At 56.1% G+C, this 19,648-nt stretch overlaps 1 protein-coding gene across 2 annotated transcripts; it reads left to right on the top strand.

Moving 5' to 3' along the window:
- The first annotated feature begins 2,676 nt into the window (after positions 1 to 2,676).
- On the top strand, positions 2,677 to 17,783 carry SPINK4 (serine peptidase inhibitor Kazal type 4). Of its 2 annotated transcripts, none has more exons than XM_062206996.1 (4): positions 2,677 to 2,718; positions 14,235 to 14,275; positions 15,860 to 15,972; positions 17,677 to 17,783. In XM_062206996.1, the coding sequence occupies exons 1-4, from the start codon at positions 2,682 to 2,684 to the stop codon at positions 17,720 to 17,722; spliced, it is 237 nt and encodes a 78-aa protein (XP_062062980.1). In that variant the 5' UTR covers positions 2,677 to 2,681; the 3' UTR covers positions 17,723 to 17,783. The 2 variants fall into 2 exon arrangements, with proteins under 2 accessions (XP_062062980.1, XP_062062979.1); XM_062206995.1 differs by lacking the exon at positions 2,677 to 2,718 and adding an exon at positions 10,126 to 10,202.
- Positions 17,784 to 19,648: the final 1,865 nt, after the last annotated feature.

Here is a 19,648-nt window from a genome sequence, read left to right as displayed (position 1 = left end):
TCTCCCTCTCACTGTAACTCTACATCTCAAATAAATAAACAAAATCTTAAAAAAAAAAAAAAAAAAAAAAGAGGCCGGCGCCGCGGCTCAATAGGCTAATCCTCCACCTTGCGGTGCTGGCACACTGGGTTCTAGTCCCGGTCGGGGTGCCGGATTCTGTCTCGGTTGCCCCTCTTCCAGGCCAGCTATCTGCTGTGGCCAGGGAGTGCAGTGGAGGATGGCCCAAGTGCTTGGGCCCTGCACCCCATGGGAGACCAGGAGAAGCACCTGGCTCCTGCCATCGGATCAGCACGGTGTGCTAGCCGCAGTACGCCGGCTATGGCGGCCATTGGAGGGTGAACCAATGGCAAAGGAAGACCTTTCTCTCTGTCTCTCTCTCTCACTGTCCACTCTACCTGTCAAAAATTTTTTTTAAAATTAAAATTAAAAAAAAAAAAAAAAGAAGAGAGAGAGAGAGACCCAGATGAAGCTCTTGGCTCCTAGCTTTGGCTCTGCCCAGCCCTGGCCATTGAGGCCATTTGCAGAGTGAACCAGCAGGTGGAAGATCTCTCAATCAATCTCTCTCTCTCTCTCTGCCTTTCAAATAAATAAACTAAATCTTCCCATAAAAAAGTATCCCATCAATCCTGGCCTGTAGCTGTTGTGATGTGCCTTTAAGCTAAGAGGGAATTGGCATCCAGTGAGATGGAAGCATTTGCTCAGGGCCACAGAGCTAGTAAGGGCCAGAACCGCCATCAGACAGGCTTAGGCCCCTGCTCTTTCCATCTTGCCAGGGCCTCTCTTCAGCCTCTGCCCCCTCCATCTTCTCAGAGCCTTGAAAATCAGAGAAGAAGGGCTGGAAGGTTAAGAGAAAGCTCCTGGTGAGGGTGGGGATGTCTCAGGACACAGACAGCAGGTGGGGAAAACGGGGGGCAGGAGACTGGGGCAGGATCATGCTCAGACTGCACCCACCACCCAGAGAGAGGACAGTGGGGTGTTTGAGTGGCTCAAAGGGTGAGCTGGGGATAATCTCCAGGAAGGGGCAGAAAAGCCCTGAGGCCTCACCTGCCAACACACTGAGGCACAGCAAATATTTATTCAGCACCTTGGCGCACAGACCACAGACACCCCCCTCCCCGCACCTGTCTCAGATCGCCACCCACGGCAGCTGAGAGCACCTGCCTGGAGGAGTGTGCTGCCTGGAGATGGGATGTACCAACCAGGGGCACCTTGGGCACAGAAGGGGCGGGCCGTGAGAAGGAAACAGCCTCCAGGACTCCTCGCACAGCAGTGAGGACTTTGGCCCTTTGAGCTCTCAGGTTGTGACTTCCACCAGGCCATGCCATTATGAATCGTTCCACCCTGCTTGGTCGTCGGCAGCAACAGGTGCGTGTGATCTCAGCCTGGCCTGATTCACTGGCCAACAGCAGCTGATCCAAATGCGGTGGGCCCTTGTCCTAGAGGTCAGCATCCCTACATTCCACACCGGCGTACCCAGGTTCAAGTCCTAGTTCTGCTCCCCTCCCAGCTTCCTGCTAAAGCACAACCTGGGAGCCAGAGGTGATGGGTCTCTGCCACCCACATAGAGACCTGCATTGAGTTCCTGGCTTCTGGCTTCAGCCTGGTACAGCCCCAGCTGTTGTGGGGAATGAAGCAGCGGTCACTAGTGCCTTCTCTCTCTTTCCACCGCCCCCCTCTCTCTCAAAGGAAAAAAACAAAAACTGATCCAAGAGATGAGCACATGACTTATCCAGTCCAGAGTCTTCACCCAAGTTTGCCTGCACTGCAAGAGGCTATGGCTAGAGGAGAGAAATCCCTGTTGTGTTAGTCCACAAAGCCGGGAGGTGCAGTCTGCAGCCATCTCTCCTGTTCCCCAGCAGCGTGCAGTAAGCTTTTCTATGAATGCAGCCCCTGGGGGATTGGGAGCCAGGCTCCAGCGCCCCACCCCCCGCACAGCCCGGGATCCTGGGGGAGGTTGCTGGAGACCCCAGTGTCTGTGCAGTATGATGTGAGCGTGCCCCCTGGAACCGCACACATTTCACACAGCCACCTGTGCTAGCCCCGACCACAGAGAAGAAACTGAGGCTCGCAGGGGAAATGACTTTCCCAAGGTCACACAGACAAGGTCTTCGGACTCCCAGAGCCTCAGCTCTGATGGTGCTGCTGCCTTCCAGCTCACCCCCAAGGCCTCGCACAAGCCAGAGGGGAAGACTTGCACAGGACTGGCCTGGGGCGCCTGGGGCTATCACTCTGTGTAGCACCCCTATAGCCAGGGGACGTCATGGGGCCCTGGTTGGACCAGCCTGGCTTCCTGTGAGCAGATTCATTCTGCAGGTGAGAGATCAGTGTGTGGGGAAGGTTTCATGATATTCGGGGCTTTTGTACGACGAGCACTCTTCCTCCTTCTGGTAATAGAACCCCGAGTTTGCGCACTATTCTCCATTGGGAGCCAACTTTGTGGAACTGCCTATCAGAATGCCTCACCTGCTCTGTTCAGAGGGCAGGCACAGGGCACTAGCTCTTGGAACCCAGTTGTTTTTTGTTCTTATTTTTCTAGATTTCCCTCGAACCCCATGTGCGGCTGTGCCAACAGGCGCTGTCAGTGTTGCACCTGCAACCCTGCACCTCTCCCCCTTCTGGAGCTGGACACCTTGCTTCTGAGGTTTTATTCATTCAGCCAACACATACATGCCAGGTGGATCATGTGTCCCCTTACCCCTCCCTCTAAGGAAGTACAAGGTAAGTCTGGAATATTCCAGGTGCTGTGGAGTAGACATCTGTACAGAAGAGGGGCCCAGGCCGGCGCCGCGGCTCACTAGGCTAATCCTCCGCCTTACGGCGCCGGCACACCGGGTTCTAGTCCCGGTCGGGGCACCGGTCCTGTCCCGGTTGCCCCTCTTCCAGGCCAGCTCTCTGCTGTGGCCAGGGAGTGCAGTGGAGGATGGCCCAAGTGTTTGGGCTCTGCACCCCATGGGAGACCAGGAAAAGCACCTGGCTCCTGCCATCGGATCGGCGCGGTGCGCCGGCCGCAGCGCGCCTACCGTGGTGGCCATTGGAGGGTGAACCAACGGCAAAGGAAGACCTTTCTCTCTGTCTCTCTCTCTCACTGTCCACTCTGCCTGTCAAAAGAAAAAAAAAAAAAAAAAGAAGAGGGGCCCAAATTGAGATGGGCCTGGGCAGAAAACCCAAGGGAGGTGGGCTTGCCAGGCAGAGGGTGTACCCTGAGAAAAGGCGTGGGGGCACGCAGGCCTGCAGTGGTCCTGTCTGATGAGTGAGGCAGCAAGTGGCCAGAGGGGCGCTAAAGAGGCCAACCAAGGCCTAGCCGCGGAGGAACGCGTGTGCCACACCGAGGAGTTTGGCTCTCCTCTTTGAGCCAGTGGTGGCTGAGTAATTTTAAGTGAATGGGCCGATCCTAATCGAGTAATAATTCAGCAGAGGAGAGGCAAGGTCAGTTTTGCCTTTCAGAAAGATCACTCTGGAAGCAGAACGGAGAATGAGTTGGGGGAGGTGAAACCAGCAAGACCTGTTTCCTTGAATGCAGAGGTGGGGAGGAGGCCAGGCTGATGCTCAGACCTGCTGAGAGCACCAGGATGGTGGTGGTGCTGAACTGGGGGGTGGGGGCCACTCTGCTAGAGAGGAGCTGGAAGAGCGACTTCTGGACATGGAGAGCAAGGGGTATGTGCGACACTGGGGCGGAAGGACTACCTCTGCCACTATTTCTAGCATTGCTCGGACCATAGCATCTCGTAAATACTCCAGCGTCTATTCCACGCCCCCACCACTTGCGAGCAGCCGGCTCCTTGAGCAGAGAGCTGCAGTCTCACAGGGACAGTGCCCCGCAACGGGGGCTCCGTCTGTGCCTGAACAGCAAAGTGGACGCTCCCAGAGCTGAATGGCTTCAGTCCATTCCCGCCGCTGGGTCCCTCCTTGGAGTCCGAGCTCAAATGGGCAGAAGAAATCTGCCCTTGGAGGAGAAAGTGGGCGACCTTTCCCCCTTGTATCCCGATGTGGGCAGCTTGCAGCCCTGGACCAGGAAGAATGGGCGCCAGACCTGGGACACGGAGTCAGGTGGCTGAAGAGCCTGGGACAGCACAGTATGGCACTGGCTGGGTCCCGGCCAGGCCTCCCTGGCGATGCCTTCACATAGGCTGTCACAGCCGGTGTGTGGGCAGGTGGGAGCACTTCCGGCTAGAGGAAGGGTGGAACGGGATGTGGACTGAGGGCCGGGGAAGGTGACCCATGGGCAAGCTGCCGTGTCAGCCATGTCATCTGGCAGGTCCCCAGCCTGCTTGAGATCAGCTAATTCACCGGAAGCCAAACAAGGCCACAGCCCTCTCCACCCTTCACCGGGATCCGTGACTCAGACTAATGGACCTGGCGATGCTGTCATTAAGGAGTGGCTGTATTCCTGGGGGAGCTGGGTCTGGTCCAAATCGGAGCAGATGGCATGAAGCCTGCTGGCTGAGGCTGGGGAGGGGCACTGGCCGGCGTGCCCAACCAGGGCCTCACTCGGACCTGGGACAAGAGACGGAGGAGTCGCCCAGCTTCCCTGCCTGGGCTCAGCTTCAGGGTCTCTCTGTTCCAACTGTACTGATCCCAACACCTGTGTGAATGCCCAGGTGGTGTAGGCCATGGCCTCTGCTCAGGCCCCTTCCTTAATAGCACAGCAGTGGCACACATCTCACCTCCCACGTTCCTCTCCTGGGCCATGGTAGCTGCCCTGGGAACCAGGCTGGTGGCGGTACGTTTTAGTGAGCCCATTCCCCAGATGGGAGGCTACGTGCGTGTCCAAAGAGGGGACATAGGAGTTGGTTGGTTGGGCTGGGACCTGAGTGGGACCTGCCACTCCTTAGCTCATTGTGCTCTGGCTATAACGGAGTCCTTGGTATGAAAATGCCAAGCTTGTTCCTACCTCAGGGCTTTTGCACGTGCAGTTCTTCTGCTTCGCAGGCTCCTTCCTCAGGCTCCTGTAAGACTCGTGTCTTCTCTGCTCCAGGTTACTATCTAAAAGAACAGCCTCGGCCGGCGCCGTGGCTCAACAGGCTAATCCTCCGCCTAGTGGCGCCGGCACACTGGGTTCTAGTCCTGGTCGGGGCGCCGGATTCTGTCCCGGTTGCCCCTCTTCCAGGCCAGCTCTCTGCTGTGGCCCAGGAGTGCAGTGGAGGATGGCCCAAGTGGTTGGGTCCTGCACCCCATGGGAGACCAGGATAAGCACCTGGCTCCTGCCTTCGGAACAGCACGGTGCGCCGACCGCAGCACACCAGCCGCGGCGGCCATTGGAGGGTGAACCAATGGCAAAAGGAAGACCTTTCTCTCTGTCTCTCTCTCTCACTAGGCACTCTGCCTGTCAAAAAGTAAAAAAAAACAAAACAAAACAAAACAAAAACAAAAACAAAAAAAAAAAAACAGCCTCCTCCCCTTCATCACGCTCACACCACCTGAATTTGCCTCTACAAAACATGCCACATGTTTATTGTCGTATTTCTTTGTTGTTGTCTGTCCCTCCAGGAAACTGTCAGCTCCTTAAGACAGGGACTTTCTCTGTGTCACTTACAACTGCATCCCTGGTGACTAGAACAGTGCACAGAGCATAGTAGGCACTTGGTATATGTGTTGAATGAATAAACAATCCCAGATTGCCTCCATCTTGGTCCAGAACTTGCCCCCAGTACCTCTCCGTGTCCCAGAGATGCCAGAGGAGGGGGAGAGTGAAGAAGTTGGCTCAGCCTGGAGGGAGGAAGCCTTGTCCCTTTGCCAGAGACACCAGATAGGCTGGCCCAGGCAGGGCCTCGGAGACACTGCTTTGCATCAGGGGCTCTCGTGGGCCCTCATGGCATTCCAGGAACATGAAGACATCGGTGGGGATGGCAGCTACATCCCCTTCAGAGCCTTTTCCCGAAATCTGGCACTCTCTCTGTCCTGGGCCACTGTCCTCTGTCCCCTCTTGGATCTGACACTCCGCATTTATTGGGCACCTACTGTATGCAGGATCAGGACTGGGCACCAAGGTGATCAAGATAAGTAAGATGTTGTCTTCATCCCTAAAGATCTTCCAGCTTGGTCAGCAAGGTGGCTAAGCAAACACCACCTGGGCCTGGGGGAGACTACGTTAGCGAAGGTAGAGGAGCAGCGGGGCAGGGGTGTATGGCTATGCCCAGGTTGGTGAAGGTCAGGTAGGGAAGGGTTTCACGAGAGGGAATGGTTAAGCTGGTTTGTACAGAACGGGGTGCGGGTTGGAGGCGGGAGACTCAGCATGGCCAGCAGAGAGGCTAAGTTGTGCAGAGGGTTTGCTAGAACTGAAGAAGTGCAGGCCACGGTGGGGCAGGATGAAAGGTGGATTGGTGTCAGAAGGGCCTTGGATGCCGGGCTAAGGAGCTGGGGCTTCCCTGTTGGCAGTGGGTACCACGTCAGCATTTGGGCAGGGGTGGTTTGGTAGACTTTGCACTCTCAGATGCTTCCCCGGGCTGCTGTGTGCAGGACGGGTTGGAGTGGCAGGCAGAGAGACTGAGGTATGAGTTAAGACACCATCAGGGTGGCTAGGTGAGAGACCGCAGTGGCTGGGACTAAGGCGTCCTGATGGGTACGGGGGGTGGGGGGGATGAGTTCAGGAGCCATTTAGAAAGCAGATCTATCTGCACACTCAATGAGAAGGCAAACAAGGCTGAAGGGTGAGTTTCTGGATTCCTCCGTTAGGAGTTGGTGGGACGTGGGACAGGGAAGCAGTGGCCAAGGTTGCCCTGGCCCCCACTGACCATGCCATACCAGGCCCATGCCAGGCCCCTCTGAGGCTCACCGACCTCACCTCACTCCCGTGGCTTCTCTGGTCTTCAATGGCACAAGCCTCTTCCTGCCTCAGGGCCCTCACACTTTCTGTTTCCTCCGCCTCGAGGTTCAGCTTGGGCCTGCTCCACACGTCCACGCCTTGGCCTTCAGGGCACGCCTCGATGAACAGGTCAGCCGTGGATCCTCTCACAGCACTGAGCATGTCTCATTCATGGGATGGATCCCAAAGGTGATGACGCGGTTCTGCCTAGCCACAGGCTCCTTGAGGGCATACCCAGGGGCTGGAGGCACTCACCCAGGTACAGGAGCTGTGAGTCCCAGGGAAGTACTCTCTTTGCCCCAAGTCATCCAACAATGAGACTGGTAGGTGGTGAGCTCCCTGTCGCTGGTGGATGGATGGCTTCTTGCTGGGGTTTCCGCAGGAAGACCCCGGGAGAAGATGGCGGACTGTGTCTGGATGACCTTTGTCAAGTTCCTCTCCCATGAGGAGATGACGTCCTGCTTTAGGACAGGAAATCTTCCTTAAATATTTGCTCTGCTGGGCTGAGCGGGGAAGGGATAGTTGCCACCTGTCTGGGGCATCTGTGGACAGATGGGAAGTGTGAAGGTTCCTGAGGAGTGGCAGGAGGCTCCACTGTCTGGTTCAGCCACGGGCTGCTGTGGACCCCAGGCTGGACTCATTGTAGCTCTGCGGCCTCCGTGGGTCTCTACTTGTGACTGGCTGGCTGCCTAGTCCCTCCAAAGGGGCTGTTCTCGGACAGGAATCCTTCCTGGATGGGGATGGCCGTGTGGCACAGCAGGTGACGCCATGGGCAGATTGCTGGTTTGAGTCCTGATTAGAAGTCTCCACTTCCTATCCAGCTTGGGCCCTGCACCCCATGGGAGACCAGGATAAGCACCTGGCTCCTGCCATCGGATCAGCGCAGTGCGCTGGCCACAGCGCGCCAGCCGCAGCGGCCATTAGAGGGTGAACCAACAGCAATAGGAAGACCTTTCTCTCTGTCTCTCTCACTGTCCACTCTGCCTGTCAAAAATTAAAAAAAAAAAAAAAGAAAGAAAGAGAGATCCTCCATCTGCTAGTTCACTCCCCAGATGGCAGTAATGACCAAGGCTGGGCCAGGCTAAAGCCGAGAGCCAGGAGTTTCATCCTGGTCTCCCACATGGGTTCAGGGGCCCAAGTAATTGGGCCATCCTCCACTGCCTTCCCAGGTGCACTAGCAGGGAGCTGGACCAGAAGTAGAGCAGTCAGGACTTGAACCAGTGCCCATATGGGATGCTGACAATGCAGGTGCGCCACAGCACCAGCCCTAGATAAACAAAATAAATCTTTTTTTTTTAATTTTTAATTTTTTATTTTTTATTTTTATTTTTGACAGGCAGAGTGGACAGTGAGAGAGAGATACAGAGAGAAAGGTCTTCCTTTTGCCGTTGGTTCACCCTCCAATGGCCGCCGCGGTAGCGCGCTGCGGCCGGCGCACCGCGCTGTTCCGATGGCAGGAGCCAGGTGCTTATCCTGGTCTCCCATGGGGTGCAGAGCCCAAACACTTGGGCTATCCTCCACTGCACTCCCTGGCCACAGCAGAGAGCTGGCCTGGAAGAGGGGCAACCAGGACAGGATCGGTGCCCCGACCGGGACTAGAACCCGGTGTGCCGGCGCCGCAAGGCGGAGGATTAGCCTGTTGAGCCACGGCGCCGGCCTCAAAATAAATCTTTTTAAAAATGGTACAAAAAGATCAGGTAAAAAGATAAAAATGATGATTTAAAAAAAAACACTGAGATTTTAAAATTAAATGGTTCAGAGTGAAGCTCGGCAGTTTTATTTGTAAGTTCTCCTCAGGGAAATCTGACCTGCAGATAGAGCTGAAAATCACTCATCTAAATGAATTAGCGAAAGCAGATGCAAATAACATTTTTTCTTTTTATAAATCAAGTATTTGAAATCAGATAACCAAATTATTCATATACTGTATTAAGTATGGGGGAGTTTTAGATGTTAAATTTTCTTGAAAAGGATCCTTTCTGATTTAAATCTATTAAAATGCAAACAAACACATAATACATGCCAAGCATGAGGGCGTTTTCCACTGGTTTATTTATTTGTCTGTTTGAAAGACAGAGAAAGAGAGCTCGTATCTGCTGCTCCACTCCCCAAATGCCCACAACAGCTGGCCTGGGCCTGGGTTGAAGCTGGGAGCTGGGAACTCGAGCCAGGTCTCCCGTGTGGGTGGCAGGAACCCATTCACTTGAGCTATCGTCCCTGCTTCCTGGGATCTGCTATAGCAGAAAGCTGCAGTTGGAGCACTTGATATGGGATGCAAGCATCAACCAGGCCAAATTAGCGCCCCTCTCCTTTTAATGTATTTCTATTTTGCCTTTGTTTTATCTGTTAGTTGTGCCTCTTGCATGGCACAAATATAAATAAATAAACAAAAGGAAACACTTTGTTTCCATTGACACCTCCTTTCCTACTCTGCAAACTGCTCTCCTGCCTGCCTCCACGTCGCCATCCTCACCGTGGCCGTGGAAGAAGGGAGGCAGAGCCAGAATCATCACCTCCACGCTTTTTTCTTTTTTAAGGATTTATTTGTTTGAAAGGCAGAGTGACAGAGAGGGAGAGACAGAGACAGAGAAATCTGCCCTCCACTGGTTCATTCCCCAAATGGCCACAACGGATACGCTGGGTCAGGCTGAAGTCAGGAGCCTGGAACTCCATCAGGGTCTTCCACGTGAGTGCAGAGGCCCAAGCACTTGGGCCATCTTCTGCTGCTTTCCCAGGCCATTTGCAGGGAGCTGGATGGGAAGAGGAGCAGCCAGGACTGAACGGGTGCCCATATGGGATGCCGGCACTGCAGGTAGTGCTGGACTACAACACGGACCCCAAACAGTGGTTTTACTGAAGTCACAAGGTTGATTGGTGGAGGCACAGGCAGAGGAACCCATGGCCTCAGGCCCCTCCTCTGCCTCCTGCCACCTTCCCCACCTTCCAGTTGCCTTTTTGTTGTTGTTGTTGTTCTGCCTTTTTCTCTTCCTTTCTCTTTCCTACTGTCTCTGCCTTGATCGCTGCTTTTCTCTTTCTGTTTCAACTTTCCTCTCCGCTGGCCTCAACCCCCAGACTGGAGTCAGCTTTGCAAGTTCTCCAAACCTTTCCTCACTGAGCAAATCTGCCCACCCCCCCCCCAGCCACAGCACCGCAAACTCTCTGCCTAGAGCAAGCCCTTTCCGGATGCCTGGTTCCCGGGATTAACTCGGGGTGACGCTCTGGCCTCCATCTGGCCCCAGATAAGATAAGGGTGGGGATCAGCACTATAAACAGGCCCCCATCCATCCCCTGGCCCAGGGCCCAGGCAGCTCAGGCCGCAGCAGCCAGCCCGGGATCAGCATGGCCGTCCGCCTGTGGTGGGTCACCCTGGCTTTGGCTGCCCTTCTTGTTGTGGATGGGGGTGAGTGAGCAGAACCTGGATTCTCTACAGCGTGTGGGGGTGGGGGGGTTGGTTGCAGGGCCGGCAGCACGTGTGAGGCCACAGATTTCTGCACGTAATTCATTCTGTATGTGTGCCGCGGCCCCCCCCCCCCCCCCCCCCCCCCCCCCCCCCCCCCCGCTTCACGGTGGGGAAAGGGCTGGAATGGGGAGAAAGGACCCGGGGGTCACAACCTAAATCTAGCCCAGCATTGCCCAAGTCCTGTCCCCTCTCGGGAGCTTGGTGTTTCCCATTGTAAAGCAGGAGTTTGTCCCAGTTTGAAGCAACGGTTAGGCTGGAGGTTGGGGGGTGGAAGGGAGCGGGTGGGTCACAGCCCTCGGGGGAGACAGGTGAGTGTGCCGGCTGCAGAGGGCAGCTGCTGAGACCTGGCACAGGTGCTCTGAGCTCCTGTTCTGCTCTAACAGCCATGGCATGGGGCCGAGGACAGCTGCAGGGGTGTATGGGAGGTGTTGCCAGGGCTGGCCCCGCACACCTGGAGTGGGGCCTCCTTGGGTTGGGGCACCTCTGCAGTGTCAGGCACTGTTCTGAGCCTTTCAGATACATCAGTGACCAAGACAGAAAAAGCACTGTCCTGATGGAGCTTAAATCCCATGGGGTAGGGAAAACAGGAGTATACAGTAAATGACACAGGTGCAATGTGTGTTAAATAGTGTGCTGGAAGGCCAGAAAAGCTAAGGGAAAAATATCAGGCAGGGTGATGGGGTTGGGCGGGATTACAATTTTATATCAGGGGACATCCCTCTGAGAGGCTGCTGTCTTTATTGTTTAATTCTAATTTGTTTATTTGAAAGGACAAGCGACAGAGAGGAAGAGGCAGATGGACAAGAGATCTTCCATCTGTTAGTTCTTTAACCGAAATGCCCACAATAGCTAACACTGGGCCAGGTTGAAATCAGGGTCCAGGAATTCAATCCAGGTCTCCCATGTGGGTAGCAGGGACCCAACTACTTGGGCCAGCACCTGCTGCCTCTCAGGGTGGGCATCAGCAGGAAGCTGGAATTGGAAGTGGAGCCAGGACTTGAATCCAAGCACTTTGATATGGGATGCAGGTATTCCAAGCAGTGTCTTTAAAAAAAAAAAAAAAAGATTGATTGATTTATTTGAAAGTCAGAGTTACACACAGAGAGAAGGAGAGGCAGAGAAAGATAAGTCTCCCATCCACTGGTTCAATCCCCATTTGGCCACAATGGCCGGAGCTGCTCTGATCCGAAGCCAGGAGCCTGGAGCTTCTTCCGGATCTCCCACACAGGTGCAGGAGCCCAAGGACCTGGGCCATCTTCTGCTGTTTTCCCAGGCCATAGCAGAGAGCTAGATCAGAAGTGGAGTAGCCGGGACTTGAACCAGCACCCATATGGGATGCCAGCACACTGCAGGTGGAGGCTTTACCTGCTATGCCACAGTGCCGGCCCCCAGAGCAGTGTCTTAATCATGAGTCCAAACCCCTACCTCCACCAAAGGGTTTTGAGCAGAGAATTATGTCTTTAAAGGATTGCTCTAGTTGATATATTGAGAGTAAACTGAGTGAGAAAGCCGGGAGATCAGTGAGGAAGGACCCACCTGGACAAAAGGCCTAATGCTATGAGGCCAAGCCTGGCTGGGCCCCAGAGCCACTGATCTCATGGCTAGTTCCACACCCATGTCCCCAGGTAGGGCTGTGGACCTGGGGTCGGGGGTGGGGGGCAGCGCAGAATTGGGGTGGGGCTCTGGTCAGGCACGGGCTGTACTCTCAGCCTGGCTTCTGGTTCCCTAGCGTGCTTGGGGACACTCAGGGGCCTGCCCTGCCGAGGGTCCTGGTAAACATTTCCGAGTCCCCTTGGGTTGAGGTGGCAATCGAGGCCCAGGGCAGCCTGGGATACATGCAGCTTCCTATATTCCCCAGGAAAGAACTGATGCCACTGAGTTCTAAACCCTGCCTTCCTCCACTTCACCCTGGTGGTCACTTCCTGAACGCTCTCTGTGCTGGGCATTGAGCAGCGAGCCACGTGGGGCCAGAACAAAGGAGCCCCGAGGAACTCAGGTTCACAGGGAGGCAGGGGTGACCCCGTGACTGGGACAGCCGTGGTGGTGTGAAGGAAGCCAAATCAGGAGCCCATGGGAAACGGGGGGAGGCTCCCCTGGGAGGTGGCAGCTGAGCCTTGAAAGGAGGTCCATAGGAGAACGGGGATAAGAACGGGCAGGGAGAACGGCATGGGCCAAAGCAGAGCTGGCCCCAGGGACAGAGAGCAGGCAGGAACACTTCCCAGGGCAAGGAGAGGTGTACCGGGAAGTGAGCCCAAGAAGCGTGTTCAGGGCCAGCTCGTGTGGCGGGAGGCTGAGGGGTCCTGACAGGAGCCATGGGACCGCTTGATAACTTTTAGTACTTTCTTTTCCCCTTTCCATTTTATACTATGAAACACACAAATCTTACCATGTGGTGCATATCATCAGTGCCTACACCTGTGGTATAGCCTAAATCCCCATCAAGACCCAGGACATCAGCCCAGAAATCTCCCCCGTGCCCTGTTCCCTGCCCCCACCGCACCATGCAGAGGGATGCTGCTCCCTGCCAGCAGCAACCACCACACCAAACCCCTCTACCACAGACTCTGGGCTTCTCTAGAATTTCCCGTAAGTGGACTCCCAGCCCATGGAGCCTGTGGTGTCCGTTTCCTTTGGCTCAGCAAAGTGTTTTGGGAGGTTCAGCCACATTGTTGTGTCTCCGGTGCTTGTTTGTATTGCTGGGTCATACCCCATGGTGGGACAGTGTCACAGGTTGTGTGTCCATTGTCCTGATGGATGCTCCTCGGGTCCTTTCCAGCTTTGGCAATTAGGACATGGAAGGGCTGTTGAGGAGCGTGGAGACGAAGCTAGATTTGCACGTGCAGGTCTCATCCTCTGCCTTCAATGGTGGGGCGGAGTGACTGAGTCTCCATTCCCAGCTTGGGAATCTCTAGGAAAAGGTGAAGCCACCTTGCCTTGCCCACCCCAGCAACAGGGCGCTCTCTACGGGAGGCAGCAAAGCTCCCACAGAGAGAAAACCCTGCCGCTCCAGGAGGCGGACAAGAGCACATGACAGGGCCCCGGGACAGCCCTGCAGAGGCTCAGCACCCAGCCCCACTCCTGCAGTCTCGTAGGCACCCTTCCTCCCACCCGTGCCGAGTCTCGGCTCCACCTCCTGCACCGCCCATCACACTCAGCACTCACATGGCCATCTGCTTGTGTCCTGCACACACCAGGGGTGCAATCTTGTGTGTGGAAAGAGCCAGGCCCTGGCGTGATGGGGCCATGGGCAGACCCTGACTCTGCTCTCACCGTGTGGCCCATTGCCTCATTGAGCCCTTTTCATAGCGTGGTGGAAAGCCTGGGGAAGCAGACTATCAGACGTGCACCCGTCCACTGGGGCGCGTTCCTGGGAGAAACGCCCACGAGAGCCGAGGGGTGGGGGGCTGCCTGCGATATAGCAGAGGCTGCAGAGGCTCCTGAGCCAGCTGTGGAACGGGGTGGCCCTCGGCACTGCACCAGAGACAAAGGGGCCGGGGCCCTTGTAGCCACCGCAGTGCGTCACTCAACAGGAGCTGTTCTGGGGTGGGGGGGTGCAGCCTTCGGTTCTCTGAGGGTAATTTCTAGAAAGGGACCACTGAGAGCAGTGTAATGATGCCAGAGGGTCCCTGGAGGCAGGCTCTGGAGGGCCAACCACAGCACCCACTGCTGCTCCGTTCTCTCTGTGGCATAGAAGAGAGAGGCGTGGAGAGAAGTTAAAACCAGGGCTTCGCAATGCCCGAAACACAGCACGTACAGAATGGTTACTGTTGCCATTATTAAATGGGGCGCACAATTCCAGTGGGATTGAAGGAGAAACAGGCCGGACGGTCGCCTCCTTCCATCCAGCTTTCTGCCTCTGTTCACGTAAGCTTTCTGTCTGCCGACTCACTGCCTTGCTCCCCAAAGTAGGAGAGGCAGTCTTCTAGGGCCTAGGCCGGCGGCGGCGCCTGACCTCGCTGCTTTGTCTTTCAGAAGTGCCCGTGGCGGCCGGCAAGATTGTTTTCTCAAGAATGGTAAGGCAGCTGCTCATGCCCTGGGCGTCCCATGGCGGGGAGGAGTCCCCTCCTCTGTGCTGGGAAGCCAGCGCTCTTCCGTTCCCTCCTCCTGCTTGCATGCCTTCCGTGGCTCCTGGGAGGCCCGGGCAGCGTCCTGAGCCTGCACATTCCCCAGAGTAGCCCCTGTAAGCCAAGCACCGCGCAAGTCCTAAGCATGGCCCCAAGGCCCCCTCGCTCTGCGAGGTCTCCCCGCCCAGCCTCAGCAGGACACAAGGCATTCTCTGCTTTGCATGCATGCTACAGACAGACAGACTGCAGGGTTCAGACCAAAGAAGTGACCTTGGCCCACAGAATAGCCCTGTGGAGGGTGCCACCCTCTCCCGACCACATCTCGCCATGCATCCCTTCACGCTGAGCCTGCAAGCACCAAGTTGTCTCTGATTCCACCTTGGCCTTGAGTCTAATGTCCCCAGTGATCCCAAGGCAGTGGAACTGGCAAGCTTTAGACCCTCAAGCCACCCCTTCAAATAGGACCAAGGAGGCTACACCAGTTCTCATCTGGCGCCAGGCAAAGAAAAACCATTTGTATCCCATACTCCAATCAACACATGCGAGGGGGCCACTGTTATTGTTTATTTGACAGGCAGCAATAAACACACACACAGAGACAGAAAGAGAGACAGAGACATCTTTCATCCACTGGTTTACCCTTCAAATGCCTGCAACAGCTGGAGTTGGGCAAGGCCAAAGCCAGGAGCCAGGAGCACAATCCAGGTCTCCCACATGGAGTTGGCAGGGACCCAACTACTTGAGTAGGAAGCTGGAATGGGGAGTGGAGCAGAGACTCGAACCTAGGCTCTCCAGTATGGGATGCGGACCTCCCAAGCAGCATCTTATCCCCTACACCAAATGCCTGCCCTCCGCTATTATTATTTACAATTTGCAACAGAGGAGGGCACTTGAGACGCAGAGACTAGAACTAGCTCGCCCAAGTTCGCCCAGCTGGTCAGTGGTGTAACTCAGGTCTCCAGAGGCCAGGCCCGCACTGCTGTGCTGCACTGCCGCCCTCACCCCGTCCCTGTCCCAGGTCCCAACCATAGTCTGGACTCGTTCTGACCCTGGCCTCAAGCCTGGCCGAAACCCTGTCAGGCTGAGCCCCAAGCCCTGCCCTGTGTCTCCAGCCTGCCCGCACCGGGCAGCCTTTCTGCTCAGGCCCTGATGGATCAGGGAGGCCAGGGGGAGTTCAGGTGCCTCCTGGGAAGGGTGGGTTCTGTCTCACAGAGACCAGCAACACAGGTTCTGGTTAGACTCCGAGGAGCTTGTGAACTGGTCCCCAGGTGCCTGAGGGCACAGACATTGCACACACATAGATGTGAGTGCAGGCACACCCTTGGGCAGCTGGACCCCTGGGCTTAGCAGACACAGGCACACACTAACACACACACGATCATATCCGCACACACAGGCACATGCCAAGGGGCCCTGAGTGGCTCGTGTCATGTTCACTGGGCCCACACCGGGGCCCTCTTGACCCAAGCAGAGCCCCTGCGCCCCTCCCCGCTTCCCCTGACTCTGCCTCCCTTCCCTTCCTGTCCCCCACAGCCCATCTGTGAGCACATGGCAGAGCCTCCAGATTGTCCCCAGACGTCCAAACTCGTCTGCGGCACTGACGGGGTCACCTACAACAACGAGTGCCATCTCTGCTTGACCCGGATGTAAGTACCCGCCCCCCTCCCTGGGCACATGCACCTCTGAGTGGCAAGGTGTTTGCCTCCAGCAGGAGCAGCAGAGATGTAACTCAAACAAGGTGTGTGCTTCCAAGCAGAGAGCCAGGAGCTGCATGGGGTGGTGGCACAGGGCAGAAACCTTGGGTTTGCTTCCTTGTTCTTCCCCTGAACGACTGACCTCACTTGTCCTCACATTCCTCCAGCCAGCAATGATTTACTGAGCACTTACTATGTGAACCCTCAAGAACAGACCACAAATTCAACAGCATCACTGGCCTCCTGCAGCAGGCATTTAGTCAAAGGGGGCAGCCAGGCTGAGGGCCAGCCCCAATGAGAGCACTGCATGCTAAAGGCTCCGGTGGGGCACACAGGTGGCCACAGGAATAGGGAAAGGAGCAAGGGCAGGAAAGACTGCCCGGAGGAGGAAACACCTGGGCTCAGCTCTGACAGCTGGGAAAAAAGACCGATGATCATTTCATGTATTAGAAAGGCAGCTTAGAAAGGTCTAGAAGACAAAGTTTGGGTTTGGGGAAATATAAAGTTGGACAGGCTGGAGTCCAAGGTTTAGGGGAGAACGGGGGAGAGGCGAGATCTGAATCCAGAGAGGTGAGCAGGCTGGAGCATGACCTTGGCACCTGAGATCAACTATTTGGCCTCAGTTTCTTCGCCAGTAAAGCCCCTGGAGTCAGCCACGGGTCATGGAAGAGAAGAGAGTCCTTGGGAGGGGCGAAGCTGACAGGTGCCCAAGAAATCCGAGCTGCAGGAAACACGAGGAGGCGGACGTTGTCCTAGCTTAGAAAAGCGTCCCAGGCCGGCGCCATGGCTCAACAAGCTAATCCTCTGCCTAGTGGCACCGGCACACCGGGTTCTAGTCCCAGTCAGGGCACCGGATTCTATCCCGGTTGCCCCTCTTCCAGGCCAGCTCTCTGCTGTGGCCAGGGAGTGCAGTGGAGGATGGCCCAAGTGCTTGGGTCCTGCACCCCATGGGAGACCAGGAGAAGCACCTGGCTCCTGGCTTCGGATCAGCGCGGTGTGCTAGCCGCAGTGCACCGGCTATGGTGGCCATTGGAGGGTGAACCAACGGCAAAGGAAGCCCTTTCTCTCTGTCTCTCTCTCTCACTGTCCACTCTGCCTGTCAAAAAAAAAAAAAAAAAAAAAAAAAGAAAGAAAGAAAAGAAAAGCGTCCCAGTAGTGACAGCCTCGTGGTTTGGAGACACACTGGGGGTGGAACTGACAGGCTCAAGGTGGACTGGCTATAAAGGGTTAGGGGAAGGCGGAGGCTGGAGCTACACACTGGTTTCTAACCGGTGGGCTTGAGTGCCAGTGGTGCGGCGGACAGAGATGGAGAGCTGGGAGGCAGCGACGTGTGTGGACAGTGGCGCCACTGGGGCACCCAGGTGGAGATACGCAGTGGGCAACTGTGTGAACAGGCAGGACGAGAGCTGGGCTGGAGACTGGCTTGGCAGCCGCGGAGGTAGATGCAATCCCAGGCAGCTGAAATCCCCTAGGAAAAGGGTGTGCGGGGGGGGGGGGGGGGCTCCAGGAGGATGTGCCCAAAGGCCCCAGGGTCTGCCCCACATCCCTACACTGGGTGGGGGGGGGGCGCAGGTTCGGCAGGGCGGCTGGAGGGACCGGGCCAGGTTCCTGAAGGGTACACGACAGCTCCCACACCTCTGTCTCCTGTGATCCTAGAATAACCAAACGGGACATCCAGATTGTAAAGGATGGCAGATGCTGAAACCACAGGAGCACCTCGAGCCACGAAGCTCCAGGCTGGAGAGCAGTGGTGGGCACCGAGAGGAGGTGACATGGTGACATGAAATAAAAAGATGCAGCTCAGCCGGCAAAGTGGGACAACGTCTTTGTGGGGGGCGGGCTCTTGCACTGTCCTCCCCACCCCGCTCTGGTCTACCCCGCTCCATGGCTCTGGGTTTGCCCAACCCCTCGTGTGCGCCCGTCCCTGACCCCAGTGCTCCTGTCTGCCGCAGCCTGGCCTGTCCACTCAGCCAAGGGCCTCCGTGTGATCTACACCCTCTGCCCTTGCCAGGCTCAGAAAGCCAGGGCCCTCTTGGCTTCCTCCTGAGCTGTGCCGGCAGCACGCTAAGGGGCCCAGGCACGGAGGGAGATCCAGGCAGTGACCACGCACAGCGGGACCGCTAGTTCTCATACTGCAGCAGGTCTGTAACGGCTGAACACAGGTGCTTGCCCCAAGCCGTCTCTGCGCCCCCCTGCACCCTGGCCACCCAGATTGCTCCCCAGAAACCCCTAGCCTGCCCATGGTCCAGCGCTTAGGGTTAATTCCTGGCACAGCAAGACGGCGTGCAGACCCTGTTCTGCTCTTTTGGGCAACATCCATTCTGTTTGATGTTCTGAAGGAAGACACGGCCCCAGGCACAGGCAGTGCACAGGCACTCACATGGGGCCCGCAGGTGTGCACAGCACTCGGCAGAGACCCCAGCCTGTGGCGCACATCCAGTACCCTCTTTTGGCCAAAGGCCACAGGAGGAACCTCTCGATAACAGTGCCGGGGAAAGGAGTGGAGAGAGAGGGCAGGCCAGGTGGGGGCGGTTTTGCATGGATTTAGATTACTGCTCTGAGGACCGGCGCCGTGGCTCAACAGGCTAATCCTCCGCCTCGCAGCGCCGGCACACCGGTTTCTAGTCCCAGTCGGGGCACCGGATTCTGTCCCGGTTGCCCCTCTTCCAGGCCAGCTCTCTGCTATGGCCCGGGAGTTCAGTGGAGGATGGCCCAAGTGCTTGGACCCTGCACCCCATGGGAGACCAGGAGAAGCACTTGGCTCCTGGCTTCGGATCAGCGAGGTGCGCCGGCCGCAGCAGCCATTGGAGGGTGAACCAACGGCAAAAAGGAAGACCTTTCTCTCTGTCTCTCTCTCTCACTGTCCACTCTGCCTGTCAAAAAAAAAAAAAAGGTACTTCCCACAAGATTATGCATGGTCTTATAAAAGCTCATGAAACGTGTATTATGAAAAAAAATGCATGGATTTCAAAAAAAAATATTTGTTCTTACTTATCTTTTAACTCCACTTTTCATCAGTTTTGTTTGTTTGTTTGTGAAAGGCAGAGTAAGATGGAGAAAGAAAGAGAGAGATCTTCCATCTGCTGGTTCACTACCCAAATGGTCACAATGATTGGGGCTGGGCCAGGCCATAGCCAGGAGCTTCTTCCAGATCCCCCACGCAGGTGCAGGGGCCCAAACTCTTGGGCCATCCTCAGTTGCACATTAGCAGGGACCTGGATCTGGAAGCAGAACAGCTGGGACTCAAGCTGGAGACCATATGGGATGCCAGCACAGCGCCGGCCCCTCCATCACCTTTTAGAAGTAGCCTCGTGATACTGTTTACATCCCACTGGCTCAGTCCACTGATCACATTGGAGCAGAGACTGAGACACACAGTTTCTCTCTGGTCAATCATGCGTTAAACTAAAAATTTTATTATTATTATTATTATTTTTTATTTTTGACAGGCAGAGTGGACAGTAGAGGGAGACAGAGAGAAAGGTCTTCCTTTTTGCCGTTGGTTCACCCTCCAATGGCTGCCGCGGTAGGCGCGCTGCGGCCGGCACACTGCGCTGTTCCGATGGCAGGAGCCAGGTGCTTCTCCTGGTCTCCCATGGGGTGCAGGGCCCAAGCACTTGAGCCATCC

The sequence above is a fragment of the Lepus europaeus genome, chromosome 12 (assembly GCF_033115175.1).
Source record: "Lepus europaeus isolate LE1 chromosome 12, mLepTim1.pri, whole genome shotgun sequence".
Classification (NCBI taxonomy): Eukaryota; Metazoa; Chordata; class Mammalia; order Lagomorpha; family Leporidae; genus Lepus; species Lepus europaeus.
This window is presented reverse-complemented; position numbering and strand designations above follow the sequence as displayed.